The sequence below is a fragment of the Scomber japonicus genome, chromosome 12 (assembly GCF_027409825.1).
Source record: "Scomber japonicus isolate fScoJap1 chromosome 12, fScoJap1.pri, whole genome shotgun sequence".
In the NCBI taxonomy this organism is placed as follows: domain Eukaryota; kingdom Metazoa; phylum Chordata; class Actinopteri; order Scombriformes; family Scombridae; genus Scomber; species Scomber japonicus.
In genome coordinates, this window is record NC_070589.1 from 27,317,956 (window position 1) to 27,336,588 (window position 18,633).

General features: G+C 42.5%; 1 protein-coding gene across 1 annotated transcript in view; it reads left to right on the plus strand.

The window, feature by feature from the left end:
* Nucleotides 1–744: 744 nt before the first annotated feature.
* Nucleotides 745–18,633, plus strand: part of LOC128369102 (zinc finger E-box-binding homeobox 1-like) — a 75,867-nt gene continuing 57,978 nt past the window's right edge. The window contains exon 1 of the mRNA XM_053330068.1: nt 745–811. Within this exon, the coding sequence (XP_053186043.1) occupies nt 754–811 (58 nt within the window). The 5' untranslated portion in view covers nt 745–753. The remainder of the gene's footprint in view (nt 812–18,633) is intronic.

The following is an 18,633-nucleotide window of genomic DNA, read 5'->3' on the forward strand; positions in this document are numbered from 1 at the left end:
CTTTTACTGTAATACTTTAATTACATGAAGTACTTTTACTGCAATACTTTAACTACATGAAGTACTTTTACTGTAATACTTTAATTACATGAAGCTCATAATATTATGTACTTTTACTGCAATACTTTAATACTTTTGTACTTTTACTGTAATACTCTCACAACTAATACTACTGATACTACTGCTGTATTGGTACGTTTTACTTCTTCCACCACTTGTAAGAGGATTAACTACCTTTACTTTTACACTTTTGGTACATTTCTGGTAATATTTATGTACTTTTAGGACTTTTCATGCAAAATGTTTTACTTGTAATATAGTTTACTTTGTAGTATTACTGCTTTTAAGTAGCTAAAATACCTCAGCAAACATTTATTTCCCTCCTAACCACAGCTGTTTAACATTCACCTGTGGGGGAGCACCTTGCTGTGTCATATCTGTCCGTTTTCTAATCAGACCGAGCAGCAGAGGGAGTGTGAGTCTCGGGCCGACCCGGACAGGGCTGTAGGACCACCGCTTGGAAACATCTCCCTGAGCACACACACACACACATACACACACGCCCATGTGCGGCCAGTAGGAGGGGCCATGTGCTGAGGTGTTTTAGAAGGTGATGCCGTAAAAGCGGCTAGTGTGTCGCAAACCAGGTGTTTTGCAGGAGGGGAGGAGGAGGAGGAGGAGGAGAGACAGGAGGGAGGGAGGAGGGAGGAGGTGACTCGCGAGCGGCTGCGTTTCAGACTCAGCGAGAGGATCATGGCGGATGGCCCCAGGTGTAAGCGCAGAAAACAGGCGAACCCGAAGAGGAGCAGTGGTAAGTCCAAAACTCCTCTATGTGCGTCCTCCGTGCGCTCCGTGCGCGCTTGCTGCACCTCTTTCCACAAGGTTAAACTCCTTTTGGGGACTTGTTGGGAGTGAGTTAGCGTAGTTTTCTGGGAGTATTAGTGCATATATCCCAGTGTAGTGGTGGTAGAGTGGTGTACCGTTATACCTGGCTGCCTCCTCTCTCTCTCCCTCTCTCTCTCTCTGCCTCTCTCTCTCTTTCTCCGCCTAGTGGTGCACCGTTATCCGGCTATTATAACAAGTCACGCTGCTGCACACTTTTAATGTTTAACGCGTGTGTTTATGATGTTATTCTACTTAATTACACTGTCACTTCTGGTTTGTTTGTTGGACTTGTGTGCTACTTTTTTCTACAAGTAGCAACACTTGGCGGCAGGTTGCGCTGCTTTCACATAACAACGTGGCCCGTTTTGAGCGCAGTTTGTAGTTGACTGTCTGACTGTCTGACTTTTTTTTTTAGGGCGAGGTTGCGGGGTTTTTTAGTTTCGTGCTAAACTTGCTGCTCACTCGGTGCAGTTTGTCTCCAGATTAATTCAACTTTTTAAAGGGGTTTGTTTGACGGCCGGATGTTGCGGTGAATGCATGCGGGGTTTCTCTCCCTTTCTCTCTCTTTTTTTTTTGCCCCCTCCTCTACTCTTGTCTCTCTCTCTCTCTGTCTCTCTTTATGTATGTGTGTGTATGTGTGTGTGTGTGTGTGTGCATGGGGCTTTGGTCGGGTCCACTGATGGCAAAAAGACATTGGATGTTTATTTTATCTCCACCTCAACCCCTCCTCCTCCTCCTCCTCCTCCTCCTTGATACAGCTGCACATGTTTCCTTGTTTTAAGGTAAGGAGTTGAAATTGATGATCTTTACAGAAGTAGATATCTTAATTAATGCATTTTTTTCTTTATTGCATGCATCAGTTTAGCTTCATTCATTAAGATTTTTTTTTGGGATACTTTTTTTCTTTTTTGCAGCAATTGCTTGGCTGCAGTTTGGACATATAAGGACATATTCTCAATTTGGCAAAGCGCAGGTTTTGACCCAATTTGTCGTGTTTCGGTGGTTTGTCATTGTTTAGTGGTTTCATATATCTGTTTGTGATATCACCGAAATAAACCTGGCTCCATTAATTAAGCTGTAGAAAAATATATATTGTTGATTATCATGGAAATTGCTCGTCTTACATAATTTCGACTATAACTTTTTGCACCTGTAAAGCTTTTGTTATAGCAATGCTCGCCGCAGTTTGGACATATAAGGACATATTTGAAGGGTTTGAGTCACTTTCTAGTGTATTTTTGGTTTGTCATTGTTTACTTAGTGGTGTCTGCCTAGTGCAAAAAGCCTGTAATATCACCTGAATAGAGTTTATCTTTTCATAGTGAGTCTAAATTATGAATTAAATGCTCTAAAAAGTGGAATTTAAACCGAAGCTGTTGCTTTAACTTTAAATATAGACGGCTCCTAGGTGTCGGTGTACCTCATTGGATGATTTCTCACCTGTACCCCCCCCCCCCCCTTCTTTCATCGTATCAGCCAATAAAAAAAGTAAACCCATGAAAATATATATATATATTTTGGGTTATGAAGCTCGGTGTGTGTGTATATGTGTGTGTGTATGAGCCAAAGGGGCTGGAAAGCACCTTTTTTTCTTCTCCCTCCTCCTGCTGCTGACGACACGACGGTGACTCGGTGCGTCCGTACAGGAGCCATCATCATCATCATCATCATCATGTTTACCTGAACGCGCGGATAACGGGGGGCTGACAAATGGCCTAGAAATAGACAGAAATAAACACCTGCGGCTCTCCACCGTAGACGGATCGGGGATCTGCGTCGTTGTCCCCTTTTTTTAAAAGGCTCTGCGTCTCTAAAGGAGCCTGGAAAACCGCTCCAAATGTCAACTTGTGCAGGTAGAGATGATTTATTAATTAATTAATTCTTTTTTTTTTTTGTATTTGTAGTTTTCACCGTGTGCCCCCTTTCCCATGCCACGGCTTCGCATGGGTGCTCGCCTTCCCTTAATTTCTCGCGGGATTTATATCTTCCCCCCCATCGACACGCATTTTCTGACCCACTTGAGCATGTTTTTATCTTCCCCCCCCCCTTCTTTTTTTTTCCTCTTATATTTTTGTGTGTGGCTCGCTTTGATCGAGTGCAGACTGCATCTCTCCATCTCTCTCTCTATGTCCGTGTGCGTAAAAATCAACCCGAGCGGTGCATAAGGTGGTTATTCCTCTTGTTATTCCCCCTCACCTTGTGTAATAACATTGCTTTAGGGCTCACCGTCAAACCTCTCGTTTCCATCTATTGTGTTGAGGTAATTCGTTATACAATTTCCTGAGCAGTGTGCGGAAGGGAATGGCGGTCAGTACCATTACTGCAGTGAAGGCGGGGTTGCTGTGTGCTTTTTTTTTCTTTTTTTTTTTCTTTTTTGCTGGACCGGAGACAGCCAGGTACGCAAGGTGATGCAACACCTATATAAAGGTGTATTTTTTTGAACCGTGATATCCTCAGAGTTTATGGCACACATACTTATAATAGAAACATCCCTTAGCGTTTCATTTAGTTGAACTTTCCAGTAATATAACGTTAAATGCTCTCTTTTATTATGAGGATGAGAGAGCGTATAACGGAGAGGCGCACAATCAAGATGGCAAAAAAGGTGGCTGTGATTTCAGTGCGCACTGCTTTTATCTGCCGCAGGTGAAAACTCAAATGCTTCTAATTTCCCCACACCACATTATTTCCTCCATGCATCAGCAAAAAAAAAAAAAAAAAAAGATGTATTATTATTTTGATTTTATTTTAGGAGTCTGTTGCATCCTCCATGCTCGTTCACAGCCTTTTTTGCATATCCAAAGAGCTGATGAGCCAAACACTAATGTAGCATGACCTCCAGCCTGTCATCAGCGTGATGAGGCAAACAGCTGCAGATACAATACAGTTCATAAAAGCATTCATTATTCAGTGCTTGTTATGTCCTTAAATAGTTCATATGCTCCTCATCATTTGATACCACCAACGCTGACTTTTTAGTGTGAGTGTCAGCCTAATGGGGGGATGCACTCTCTCCCATCGATGTCATCTAAGTCAGTAAAAAGGATTGTTGATTGGTTTACCTGAAACTGGATCCAAACCTGATAATAACCCATACTACTCAGGTGACTGGAGATTCACTTTACACACCTTAATGTTTGAGGCATTATAGAAGGAAAGCCTTGGATGATGATGATTATGGTCATGAATGATCTCTTGTTTGAGTCATATAATAGTTGTATTAAGCAACATATTCAAATCACTTGTTGTGTCTGACAGACTGTACTAATGCTGTCTATCTATCGCTCCAGTCATTCATTACCTGACTAATCATTCTAGTTGTCCTATTAAAGCAAATGAAGAGAGTTTATTCTAGAAGCTTTTCAGGTTATATTTGTTGTATTTCTCTTAACATCGAATATCGAAGTATCTGATATCTGGTATCAGTGGCTGTCACAGGCCTGTAATAACCCATCCAATCATCAGTCATTACATTTAGCCCCCGTGAATCAATTGGATGGTCCACCTGTCTGTCTACCTGCTAATACTCTAATACTGCAGCGGCCAATCACGTAAGCTGGTGGTCAGAGAAAAGACGCCCCCACAGGAAGAACTTATGTAGTAATGGCCGTACATGTAACATGATGACAGGTAAAGTTAGTGTTTTTTGGGGGGGGGGGCTTTGGATGGAGGCCTGAAGGGAGGAGCTGGGATGCTTTTCAGATGCATATATTAAAAATTGAACCCACTCTCACTGGTTTCTCTAAATACCTCACATGTGCCACCTTCTGTCTGTACTTTCCTGTTTATGAACCATTATGGGATACAGCCTGAGGACATTATAAGACAAATGGCATCATGTTAGACACAGGGTGGTTATGACTGGTTATGAGTGTGGTGCACATGGTTAACAATAACTTTGCATCTTAAAATATGTGTTAAGGCTGATTTCACACCTACAGTGCAGATATTAGCAGGGTGTATTTGTTGTTTTGTTGTTTGTGGTTTTACTTCCACATCGCCAAGCTGAACTATGAGTGAGCAGCAACTTGTTAATCAGTGATATGTGATTGTTTATTAAGTTTGTATTGTTTATTAAGGACTGGTCAGAGATGAGAGTCAAATCTGATTCCAGTCCTTCTAACTTAAACTGAACTTTTTTAAAGAAGTGAGCAACAGTTTAGACTTTGATTTGTCCTTGATTCATTTTTTTTAATGCAAAAGCAAAATTGCTGTGTCAGCTTTTAACCTTCATCTCTTCACTTTTAAACCTTAATATAATGAGATAAGTGTGTATTTATAGTCTTAGTCATAGTAAGCCACCCAGTTTCTCTTTTTTTTGTGATTAATATTTTTTATTTTCATTATTCACTATAACAATGAAACAATAACACCCCACACCCAACAGTCAAACCCCTCCCCAGTCATCACCATCCACACTGATCCCTTTCTTTCTCTTCATTCATGTACAGCTATTACAGCTACCATAACTGCATCGATATAGCCAAAACATCAAATAATGATTAAAAAAAATTAATAAATAAATACAAAATAAATAAATAAGTAGAAAATAGACACAGAAAATGACTCCAGACAAGATCAGTACAACAACTAAATAAAGTAAATACTAAGGCAGGAGATAATTAGTTAGCAAATAATAAAATAATAAATAAATAAAGAGCAATAATAATAGCAAAAGATACTAGATAATAAAAAAAGCACTGTCTTGTATTTATCCACAATGTCTGAAAACTTGCATCTCTCCACTATATGACCCTTTTCAGGAGCCCTTTAAAAACAGTTTGTTTTAAAATAAAGGGATAATACTCATTTTAATGCACCAGTGCTGTTTTTACAATGTGTCATCCAAGATTATATTATTCTCATCTATACTTTAGTTTCCTTCTACAGAGAGCTGAACTTAAAGAGTAAATACTCCAGATCTGCATGTTGTTAAGGTAGTTGGAACTGTTGGCCTTGCTCTTCTTCTTCTCCTCTACATAAGTGACTTCCCACTCTGCAGCTGCTGTAAACACAGCGTTATAAAAGCACAGCGAGTAATGAGTGGAATCTAACTGGAGACTTTCCCCCTCCGTACACGTCTTTAAATTAAACACACATTACATTACACGCTGGAAGTTGCATCCTCGTACACAAATAAATGCAGAGTATTTATTTACCTTAACTTAACGGCAGCCTTCACACACTTGTTTTTTTAGCTGGGCCACATGCTGAGCTCCTACTGTAGATGGCAGGTGTCCGCCATGCTGCCGCTTTGGTCACGGGTTCGTCATGCAACTACTGCGTCTCTAGTCCGCTCGCTTTCAACCTCTGCGTGTTTGTGTGTGTATATGTGTATGTGTGTGTACGAGTGCGCTCTCTCAGCTGGACTGTAATCTAACACACTGCAATTTAGACACTACAGGAATGCGGCCTGGTGTTAACATACCTTGAAAGGATAAACACAGCAGCCTACTCCCAAGGCTTGGACGTTTCATACGTATTAAGCTCCAGTCAGAGCTCCAGTCTGAGCTCCGGTCAGAGCTCCGGCCAGAGCTCCGGTCAGAGCTCCGGCCAGAGCTAAGGCCAGAACTCCGGCCAGAGCTCCAGCCAGAGCTCCAGCCAGAGCTCCAGTCAGCTCCGGCCTTCACCAGCGTCTGTCTCGCCTGACCTCTGGAAGTTTTGTGGAGTAAAGGTACAAAGTTTAGGGTTTAAACTTTTATTTATTTACATGTTTATTAAAGCTTTCAATATCTCTGTTCACTGGCTGTTCAGCTGTATCAGGTCAGGAAATTCAGTAGATGTTTGTTGATTATAGAAGTGCTTTGAATTACTCTTGTAAAGGGATAGTCTGTGTTTTTGGTGATTGGATCAGCTTGTTATCGTTTGATGTGTAGATGAGTAACATTTTCCGCCCTGCAACATTTTTTGAATGTCTAGTATTTACTCGGCTCTCTTCTGTAGATGCTGAAAGCTGTAATGCCTTGCATGTCTTACAAGCCAGATGTGCATCATTGTCAAGGGTCATGACCTTTAACCCTTTGTTGGTCACACCAAAAAAAATATTTTCTTTGCTTTTCTTACCTCTTTGAGGCCATGACAACATAAAACATGGATTTTTTTCTCATTGAACCTACATCTTATGTTTTACAGACCTCATTCAGACCTCATTTGTTAAAAAATTAGAGACTCATCCTGTTCGTTCACTTCAAAAATGTCTCCAGCAGGATCTCTTATGTCAGCAGTGATTTGTGTTATTCTTCGTTTAACACTAGCACAACCTGTATCTATAGCAACCATAACGCAATCTGGTGGTCTTTTTGTGCATTACATACCTCATAGAAGTGGTAAAGATTGCCCAAAAAGTTAAATGGGTTAAATAGATTTAGTTTTTGATCAGATATCATGACACACAATGACCTGAGCACACCTACAAAGGCTTAAACTGAGCAGGACTATACTCAGTTCATAAGTGTTTTTAGACTGTAACACACCGTGACTCACAAGCTCAGTCACACTCACCTCAAGCAAAAAGGGTTAAATATAAAAAAAAGGGTTGCATCATGTTTATAGGGCTTCTTTTGTCTTTATGTATGAATGAGGCGTTTTTCTCTCAGTCATCCTGAGGTGCTCCAGTTCCAGCTGTCCTACAGAGCAGAGAGGAGTCATGTGAGCGTGCTGCTGCTGCTGCTGCTGCTGAGCTCATACCGACCATTTGTTTACAGCTAATATGCCGCGTCATCAACCGCCTTTATCCGGGCATTCTCATTAGATTAGCGTGATATCAAATAATGGACGTTATAATGTCGCGCAATTACATTCAATCAATGCAATTAGACAAAAATCCAACTTGTGGCTTTAATCTGCTATACAGCCAAACTCATTTTAAAAGGAGGCGGCGTGTTCTTTTATTGTGAAGTTTTAGCATTCATTTATGTTAACCTGGATGTAATGTGAATATTTACACACACTTCATCCCTGCGGTGTGTTTGGGAAGTGGTCCTGAGTGGTGATATGGTGATAGGAGCGGTGTGGTGGACAGCTGTTAATTGATCCATGATCGTCGGTCAGTCGTGTTACTCTCTCCTTGTGCTAAAGAGCCTGGAGCTTTCTCTCTGTGTGTGTGTGTGTGTGTGTGTGTGTGTGTGTGTGTGTGTGTGTGCGCTGTCTTCCCCTGCACAAATGGGCCTGTGAAATGACAAAGCACTACAGGATGTCTTTAGCAAGTCAGCATTAACCCCTCCCATCGCCTTTTACGGTCCAGAGGGGGAGGTGCATTAGGGTTACTGATGCTGCTGGTGGTGCTGCTGCTGCTGTGACTAATTGTGTGTGTTAGCATGTATGCAGGGAGTGAGAGTGTGTTTGTGTGTGTGTGTGTGTGTGTTAGCATCAAGGTGGGAAACAGCTACTTTTCCTCCAGGCTTTGCATAACAACACAGGGCCTGCTTGTTTGGATTTACATGCATTAGCACAGCGTCTGTGTGTGTGTGAGAGAGAGAGAGAAGCCGGCGTTCCTGCTGATGCTGTTGCGTTTCAATTAGATGGCGACGGCCGATAAAGGCACCTTGACAGATCAGGCATGGTGAAGTCAGAGGCAGATGACTCAAGAAATACACACACGCACACACACACACACACACACACATGGTTTTTAAACAAGGCTAAATAGCACACTCCCCCGCATCTGACTTTCAGCATTAAATCAGATAACGGAGTCAGAGTCTTTAACGTTAGCTAAAGCATTAAACAGACATGAATGTGATACTCGTGGAGACGCTACAACACAGATATATAAACAGTCACTTAACACCTCATTTCCATCCAGTGAGAGGCTCAAACCTTTCAAAATATCAACTATGACCTTTTGCGGTTTATCTGATGGGTTTCTAACGGCATCATAAGCCAAAGGTGGCAGAGTTTGTTACCATAGAAATAAGTTTGTCACACAGCAGCAGCAGCAGCAGCGGCGATGGTGATATCCACAGCTCGTGTTCAGGATATCGAGCGTCCGTGCTACTCCGGTGTTTTTCCGAACCCCCCTAAAATGCTTAAACGACACATTGTGAAAGCGGCCTCGGTCACATGACGAATGAGTAATGTCGTGCCTGTTGCCATGCAGGTGTAACACTCAACACGAAACCTATTTTTAGTCTCGTGAAAGGGAAACGGTGCTCTGGCCCTCTCTCCGATCGAACACGAAACTGAGAGCAAACTTAATTGTGTGGCATTTGAAACTGGAGTCTTCTAACTTGTCTCTTTCTCCACTGTTGACAACACAGATCTTAAGAAGAGAAAGCCCCCCCCCCCCTTCTTCCCCACCCCTTCCACACCCCTTCCTCATTCACACACACTCACAGATGCAGCCACTCACCCTAACCCTCCCGATCCTCCTCAGAGAGGTCAGAGGTCAAATCTAGCCGCCACACAGAGCTGTGTTACATCACAGGACACATGGGGGGTGGGTGGCGGTGGTGTGTGTGTGTGTGAGTGTGTGTGGAGGGGCATATGAGACACACTGTGTTTGAACTGCCCGAGGGAAGAATGAACCTATGAGTTTGTCCACTCCTGATTAAAAACTCGACTTTTCTCTTTTTAGAGACCGTCATGTGAAATTACTTTTCTCTGACTCATTTATTTCTGTTCTGACTGCTGTCTGTTCATCGTGAGAGTGTGTGTGTGTGTGTGTGTGTCTCACGCATTGGACTTGAGCCTCTTTTGATTGGCCGAGCAGCATCACGTGATATGATTAAGAAGGCATGCAATTGGTCTGTGCTCTGCGTTTCCTGGACTGCTAGACCAGAGCTGTAAAGACTAGAAAAGAAACGAAACGCTCCATCAAAATTTAATAATACTCAATAGTTAATCAGGTATAAGTCCGAGTCTGGATAGGATGGAGTCTCAGTCCAGATCTGGATGCGTTGTGCCTATTAAGTGAAATATTTAGGAACTAGTTGCTGACTCAAAACGATCTTACTGTAGTGGAAAGGTGTTAGGAGTGAAAATCATCAGTAGGCCATGATCGTGTGATGATAATAAAACCAAAGTAAGGATGCTCACTATGTTTCAGTATTGACGCACAATGAAATCATAACCATAGACACAAAACATTGAATATATTGAATAATGACGCTAACTTCTATATATAATATTTGGCTCTTTCTTGTACCAGGTCATGCTCATCTGACTCAATTTTAGGGATAAACTGCACTTGTAATTATATCAGCTGTGCAAGACTCGACCTGCAGGACAGCTGGACTGTGAGGAAGAAGTCAGGTTATCTCATATGTCTAAAATTAAGAGGGATCAAGAAGAAAACCACCCAAGATATGTCCTTTTATATGGCTGTAATGTCATGAAAGACACTCAAACATGACAGGAAGTGATGTGCTAAGGTTTAAAAGGGGATTTTATTCGGCTTGTTAAATTCAAATATGATTATAGTCCATATCCATGTCCTCCTATAAACTTACAGTGCCATTTAAAAAAAAAAAAAAAATGGATGTGCCTCCTACGCTTCAAAAAACAAAAAAAACCCAAATGTGGAACCAGAAGTGAAATTTTGTACCTTAAGCGCCACCGGTGCATAAAATCACAGCGGAAATGCCAAACTCATCTTAGCACTTTCTCTTCAAGGTGGCCCAACTCATTTCCACGTCTAACCCGCTTTACCCATGCCTTTCGCCATCCCCCCCCCCCCCCCCCCCCCATTCAACCGCTTTGAATATTCATGTGTTTAAGGGGCTCAACTTTAATCTGTGCTTTGCTGCTAACTGTGAAGGACTGCCTGTAGAGGGACAGGGAAGGGACACAGTTTCTTCTTCTTCATCATCATCTTCTTCTTCTTCTGCTGCTGCTGAACAGTATCCTACCTAGGGCTGCTCGATTATGGAAGAAATCATAATCACGATTATTTGGGTCAAAATTGAAATCACGATTATTAAAATGATTTTTTAAACTTTAGAAACATGCTGCATTTATTGTCCATTCGGCTTAATTAATTTTCTCTCCCAGCAGCAGCCTTTTATCTGCCGCTTAACGCAACACACAGCAGAAAATGTGCAGAGATATTAGAGCTGAGCTGGTTACCATGACGATAGTTCACATAACACTTCCTGGTTTTTAATAATTAGTCAGTAAACTCAGCATCGTCTGACGCAGGCTGGAAACTCTGCACTTTTATTTACAGTTAAAACATTTCGCCATGTGTTTCAGCTTCTTCTGCGGCAGCTTCCTGTCTAAGCTTTTCAAAATAAAACCTTTTGTTATCTCATTATTATTAAAAATCGTTTCCCCCCCGATTTTATTAGTTTTGACATCGTTTGGTCCCTAAATCGTAATCACGATCATATTTTGATTAATTGAGCAGCCTTAGTGTGTGCAGTTGGATGAGAGTTAAATTAGTCTATATGTGTATTTTTGAGTTTTGTGAGTTTGTGTGGTCGTGTAGATTAAAGTCGGTGTTGTACTCTCCTTGTCTTGAGTACGAAAGAGTCCGCTAAAGTCTCTGTGGTGTTAATTTGGTCATCAGAGGGTATACATGTAGGCTCTGTGCACGTTCACCCACCAGCTCCAGTTCGCTGTGATCACTACGGTACGACCAATGGACACTAATTTACCTCCCGTTAGTGGAACAAGTCCTTTTAAGTGCACTCAAGAAAGTGTTTTAAACTGAACTGCTACACATCCGCAGCTGCCTGTGTGTACTCGTCCGCTTGCTTTGGAGTATATTCTGGGCTAAAGTGTGCATGCAGACCAGTGTGTGTCAAAAGAAAGAGTCCCATTCAAAGTGTTGCTTGTGGGTGTGTGTGTGTGTGTGTGGAGGGAGAAGAGAGGGGGGGATAGCAAGCCTTTCACACTCACCCGGTGGGAAACTCCTCTCCCTCTCTTTTTGGTGGTGGTGGTGGTGAACATTTGCATATCTCGCCATCCTCTATTCTCCCTTCTTTCTTTCTTTCTTTTTTTTACTCTCCTGCCGCCTGAGAAGCAGAACAGAGGCTGTCGGCTCCCCGGAGCTCAGAGGGAAATCAGTGAGAACCCAACCCAAAGCTGCTGCCTGCCTGCCTGCCTGCCTGCCCTGTCTGTGTGCTTGCCTCCAGGCACAACAGCGAGCCGCGGGCGAGGGTACGAGGGTGGCGTTACAGTAGGGGACGGAGTGGAGCTGTAATCCTGTACGTGTTGGTCATTGAAGTATTGAAGTGGAATATCGCTCGTCTGTGACAGGCCACTCGCTTTGATTCGCTTCCATTTAAATTGGGACGCATCTCAAAGGTAACCTGAGGAAAACTGAGGTGAAAAAACACAAGAAGAGAGCAATGAAATGAGTAAATGAATATAAAACAGCACAAAGTTAAAGCCCATGTTAATATGAGATAATAATATGAGACCCTTATATTCTAATTAGCTTAAAACAGGTGAAATTTACCTTTAACTTATTTCTAATGCAGGTGATTTTCTTTTTAAAGGGATGTGGAATAAATCTGCCACAAGTTGAAATGACTGACACTTTATTGAAGAAAAGCCATGTTTGGTGATTTTTTTTTAGTGCAAATCATAGGAGGAAAAGTTTTAAGGGAAAAAGAAGGATTTAATACTCAATGATTTCTTGACCAGGCCACAATTTTTTTAACCTCAAATAGCACAGCACGCTTACTAAAGTTAAACACTATATAGTCATGGAAAACATTTTTTTTTCTTTTTTTAAGGAATGTACCATGGCATATCCGTTTTTTAAGGTTTTGCCATGCTCAGATGCTTTCTCATAGGAACCAGATGAGGAAGATTTCACTGTAAGAACCACAGCGGGTTATTTATTCTGATTCCACATTTTTATGACTCTAACAAACCAAAGCTTTATAAAAAACCACTACCCCCAAAAACCAATGAGTTATTTCAACTTATTTCAAAGTAGCAGATTAAATAAAGCTTCAGAAAGAAGAAAAAAAGTTAAAAAAAAAGCTCAGAGCGGGGCAGTCGACCTACCAGCAAGCCTCACTGGTCTCAGGAGATATAAATCATAAGCGGTGGACAGGTGGGTTAGGAGGGGTCTGAGCTCGCTAAAGACCCCCTGGAGACCTCAAAGGGTACAGCAGCAGCAGGATAGGTGGGAGTGGGATAGAGAATTAGATTAGGAGCACAGTAGAGTGATTTATTTCTTCTCCTCCACGCTGTAGTTCAGCTTTCCATTCAAGTCTTTCGTGATTGAGCAGAGCAGAAGAGAAAGAAACGGCAAAAAATTGATGCAGAAAACTGGAGCGTAGAGTAAGTCAAACGGCGTAACAGCGATCACACACCTCACTATGCAAAAAAATAATAATTGGCAAGTAAAATCAGGCGTGTTAATGCCCCCTCTCTGAGGCGTTGTTCCAAGACATTTTGGGAAATGTCTGTGCTCATTAACCTCCTGTTCACACGTACCGCTCCGACGAAAAGTTGCAGGCTCCTTCTTGCCTCCTAACGAGGTAAAATACATGCTCAATTCTGATTGGGCAATTATTTTCTCAGAGGAAGTTCATTTCCACACTTCGTTTTTTTTCTCATTCACGTCCCAGTAGTTCATTCAAGTCTTATTGCAAAAAAAACCTGATAATTATTAGTATTTGAACATCTTTTTATGTATTTTATGAACTGGCCTGCTTTTAATATGTTTGTAAGCATCATGCTAACACAGCTGTGCTCTCTGGGTGTGATGCAGAGTAGAGATTATTTGATTGTCAGAGAAATATTTTGATATGTGATTCATTGTTTTAGTCATTCTTTAACCCTCCTGTTGTCCTCGAGTCAAGGAAGGAAGGGAGGAAGGGAGGGAGAAAGGAAGGTAGGAGGGAATGAGGAAGAAGGAAGGAAGGGAGAAAGGAAGAAGGAAGGTAGGAGGAAGGAAGAAGGAAGGAAGGAAGGAAGGTAGGAGGGAGGGAGGAAAAAGGGAAGGAGGGACAGAGGGAAGGAAGGAAAGAAGGGAGGAAGGAAGGTAGGAGGGAGGGAGGAAAAAAGGAAGGAGGAACGAGGTAGGGAAGGAAGGAAGGAAAGAGAAGGAAGGAAGGAAGGAAAGAGAGAAGGAGGGAGGGATGGAAGGAAGGAAGGAAGGAAAGAAGGACAGAAGGAAGGAAGGAATGAATGAATGTAATGATTATAAATGATTGATTCAGACAATATTCTGCAGATTAAATGAAGCCCTGGTTAATATCTGTCAACTGGTGAGAAATGAATGGAGAACTATTCTTTTAATCAATTCATTATCATTTATTAAAAAACAATGCTTCACAGTCTCTGCTTCCTGGTTCTCAGGTGTGATGAGTTGCATTTTTCTCTTGTTTAATCATTTCATCTTTGTGTTTCTGAAGATGTAAACTTCAGCTCTGGGAAATAGCAATGGATATCTTTCACTATTTTCACCTAAATTAATTTTTTCTTGCAATAGTGATGATTTTCACTGCATAAATGTATTTCTTACTTGGATGGAGTCAGAGCAGGTGTCTCTCTCTCTCTCTCTCTCTCTCTCTCTCTCTCTCTCTCTCTCTCTCTCTCTCTCTCTCTCTCTCTCTCTCTCTCTCTCTCTCTCTCTGCTTCTCCTCTCCCATCATGACGGATGGATATTGAGTGAACACAATGGGATGGAACAGAGGATTTGATTAGAAGCTGAGTAGAGATGCGCAATGTGGATTCTCTCTTTGTGTCTCTCCTCCATCCTGTGTCCTGTGGGCTTGATTTGCAGTGCATGGAGCAAGTGGGATGATATATGACGCCGTAAAAGTGGAGGAAGAAAGAAGAGAGACAGAGAGAGATAGAGAGACAGAGACAGAGAGAGAGAGGAGGTGAAACACACATCTCTTCTTGCATGCAAACAAAAATATGCAGGTCTATTCAAATCCTGTAATAAACTGTCAGCGTAGATTTAAATGTGTTTGTTGACAGAGGAGAACATTAAGAGTCGTCCTTTTTAAAATCATGGAAGCAAATTTACGCTCGAATGAAAGAGAGAGAGCTGGAGAGGCTGAAAGAAAGGCAGTGTTGTTATTGAATTACAGGTGATGGCTGCTAATTGGGCCCTCCAGAGATTGTGTGTGTGTGTGTATGTGTGTGTGTGTGTGTGTGTGTGTGTGTGTGTCTGGCTCTGGGGATGCAGGCTTGATGAAGCTGTTAGGGTAAAGTGCGGGGGCCCCCAGCGTGCTCCCTGAGTGCTGTGCTTTAGAGGCCGTCCTGTCCCTGCGGAGGAGCGCTAATGGAGGCCACCCAGCCCTGATGAATTACACACCCAAGCCCCCGGATAGATGGAGGGACGATTGAGCCAGGAGGGGGCTGGGAGGAGAGAGGGGGGGTTGTGATGCTGCTGTAATTGAAGCGGCCCCGCTGAGTGAGAGGGAGTACTCAGTTTTTTGATGAGCTGTAGGCAAGAAGAAACACGTTCGGGCCAGAGATGTGACAATAACTACATCACTCCAACCCCTCCCATCATCCACCGCCATCAACCTTCACCTTCACCCCACTGTGGTTCTTGGCAGGGGCCCTGAAAGTCAGACTCCACTCCACTAGCTTCCTACAATCTTCAAATCTGCACCATATTCCTCCCTTCTTTTTTTTGTTGCTTCCCCTCCATCACCACCACACACACCTTTCTCTTCTCTTCTCTTCTCTGTAGCCAACGTGCTCATGAACCCACTTTTGCAAGTTTTTGTCGATCAAAGCAGTTTTTGTCGATCTCCGAGGTGTCAGCTGTTCAGTCTACGAGCGACGCGTAGAAACAACACAGCCGGCTTCTTCATTGTTTTGCTCGTGTGTTCGTGACGCTTACCTCGGTGAGATTTTGGCTCCCTCTACCAAAGATCAGAGCCCCTTGTCCTCTATGTATGTGTGTGTGTGTGTGTGTGTGTGTGATTGTGTAGCTTGTTATGGCAGGATGTGAGGGACGCAGCTCACTGTACGTCCTGACAGAGTTTCCTCTCTAATAGTGCTGCAGCAGTGTCGGCCAGGGTCATCGTCTGGCCTCGTGGCGACCTTACAGTTTGCTCAGTGTGTGTACTCACCAGCCGACAATATGGATTTCATAATTTTCACGTTAACCCTTGCAGCAGGTTTTATCAGAGCTGGTGCTGCTGGCTGCTGCGGAGCGAACGTAGGGGGAATCTCTGTGTTATCTGTACACCTGCCTAGGTAAACTGTCATCTCTGTGCTTGTGTGCTGTGAAGTGTAAACATCAGATGTCAAACCACACAGTCAGCTTGGAGAAGTTACAGTTGATCTTCACAGTTTATTGACAGCGTAGAAAAGTGACACCATCCACAACAACAACAACAACAACACACTGACTCTACTCTTGGCTTTAAAATGAGACATGATTTAGACAGTGACCTCAATCTTAAAAATGTTTCTAACCACCTCTTACTTTCGAAATTAGCCGTCGACTTTTGGATACAGTCAACTAGCGAGACCTCCAAAAAAAAAAAGAAAAAAGTTTTTGATTTCCTGCCTTCATCAAAGTAAAGTAACCTAAGCAGAAGTCTGACTAAGCTGCAGTTTTTTCCCTTTTTGGGTTATCGGTTATAAGAGAATTGGCACAGGTGCAGCTCAACTGGGTTTCATCACGGCTGTTTGTTTTCCCCCTCTGGTCTCATGCAGCAGGCATGTTAATGTTAATGTGAGCTCAGAGATGCTCGCAGTTAATCTCACCAGCTCACACTGCTCCAGACCGCAGAGGCTCCATAGTTGCCAGTCAACGGTGTGTTTGAGTGTGGCACAGCTAAAGATCCTCAATTTTTATTTATAGGTGTGTGCACTATCTTTACTTGTTAACTATTTCTGCACCAGTGTCACCAAACCTAACTCCTGCACACTTTTGTCTTCAATCAGTGTGTTCTTGACATGAAATGAACTCATGCCAATTTGGAATCGGAAAACTGTGCATATATGAAACATGTTAATCCAAATAGAATAGAATAGAACAACAAAAGTAATCTCTACTCTATTTTACTTGTTGAAACCATAGACTGTATAAAAGAAATGGACGTAACATCCGTGACGTCACCCATTGGTTTGTGGACTGCTGCTCGGAAGCCAATAGTTTCAAATCTGGGCAGCACCATCTTGAAAATTTCAGGTGCATGCTGGGAAAAATTAAAACACGGATTCACGGATTAAACTAGCGATTGAGACCATAAACACATTTTGAAAACGTTTACTGAGGTTAGAAATCAAGTGAGAAGTTGGTGAATTCTCCATTGACTTGTATTGAGACGGAAGTCCTTTTGACACCGAAACGGTCGCCCCCTGGTGGCCTTTTGATAGAATGCAGTTCTAAGTTCCTTCCGAAGTAGAAGAGGATTAAGCTCTTTTCTTTATTGGGCAGTCCAATGCAGCATAAAACACTAAAATAAGATACTAACGCACAGGCACATCTCACCCATACCCATGACCACATACACATTCATACACATACCCATAAAACTTTAATATATGGGCTAAAATATAAATAAATAAGGGGCAATGATAAGTACATGAAAATATGTTTATTGGACGTGACCTGGAATTTTCTTCCGTTTTTGGTCCTTAAATTTAAGGTCGTTGTCGAGCTCCTGTCGACCCCCCCCCCCCCCCCTCTATTGCTCCCACTCGGTTCACGTCTGGGAAAGTCCAGTTTATTTATGTTGTACCCTCATCAGCACTTAAACACACTTAAAAACGACTGAAGACAAGCAGAAAGAAGCACAGTCTGGAATTTGCTGCCAAGTGTTAGTATGTGTGGATGGGTTGGTGGTGTGTGTGTGTGTGTGTGTACCCTTCATAGTGTAGCAGGTGTGTCTAGGCTTCAGCCCCATTACAAGTCTCATAAATACCACCTGACACCGTTACAGCAGGCAGGCTTCGATATAAAAACTCTCCTCCCGTGGCGTGAGCATGCAGCCCTTCAGCAAAATCATATTATACTACACTTCAGGGGGAGGAAAGCTATACCCCTGCCCCGGTACCTCCTGTACAGACAGACCCAGCACACATACTTTCTACTCTCACGCTGCGTCTCCAGACTATAAATCTGAGCTGTTTTTACTTCTATATTCAAAGCACTTTGTATCAAGTCTGTTTTCTTAAAAGCTCCTCCTGAATTCATCTGACTCCATCCTACTGTAGCTGGCTACTGCTCCGTTTTTTACATGTTTTTTTTAATAAAGTGGATCCTTCTTTCGCTGCTATAATTTATAATTGCCACACATGTTCATTTGAAAGTGTAACCTCGGCCAAAACACACACACGGTCGCTCCAAGCACACACCCGTTTTCGGAAGCATTAAAGTGTACATCAAATTTAATGGTGCTTAATGGGACAAAACTAGTGCAGAAAGTAGTCTAACCCTGCTGTATCCTTTTTAAGTGTTACGCCAAATTGGGCCCATTTGCGTTCTAATTATAAATATTTGTCTGACATTCACTTTGTACAGATGGACCTCTCGGCAGTGTTTTGCAGTTTAGTCCCTTCGCCGCCTCTCCTGGATGACATTTCACTCGACCGGCGATCCGAACGTGCTTGACATTTTGCTAAACTGCGTTCGGAAGGGTCCTGCCTATCCCTGTGTTTCCCTTCCCCTCCTCCCTGTATTGTGTGACTGGGTAAACAGGCACTCACACACACACACACACACACACACACACACACACGCTGCCTATACATCTGGGGAGTTTGCTTTGTACGCCTGCAGGCTTAGGATTATGCCTTTTGTCTTTTAGAGCCTACCAAGCACAGAAAGGCCTTGAATTGTTTCTTTCTTTTTTTTTTTAATGTTTCCCT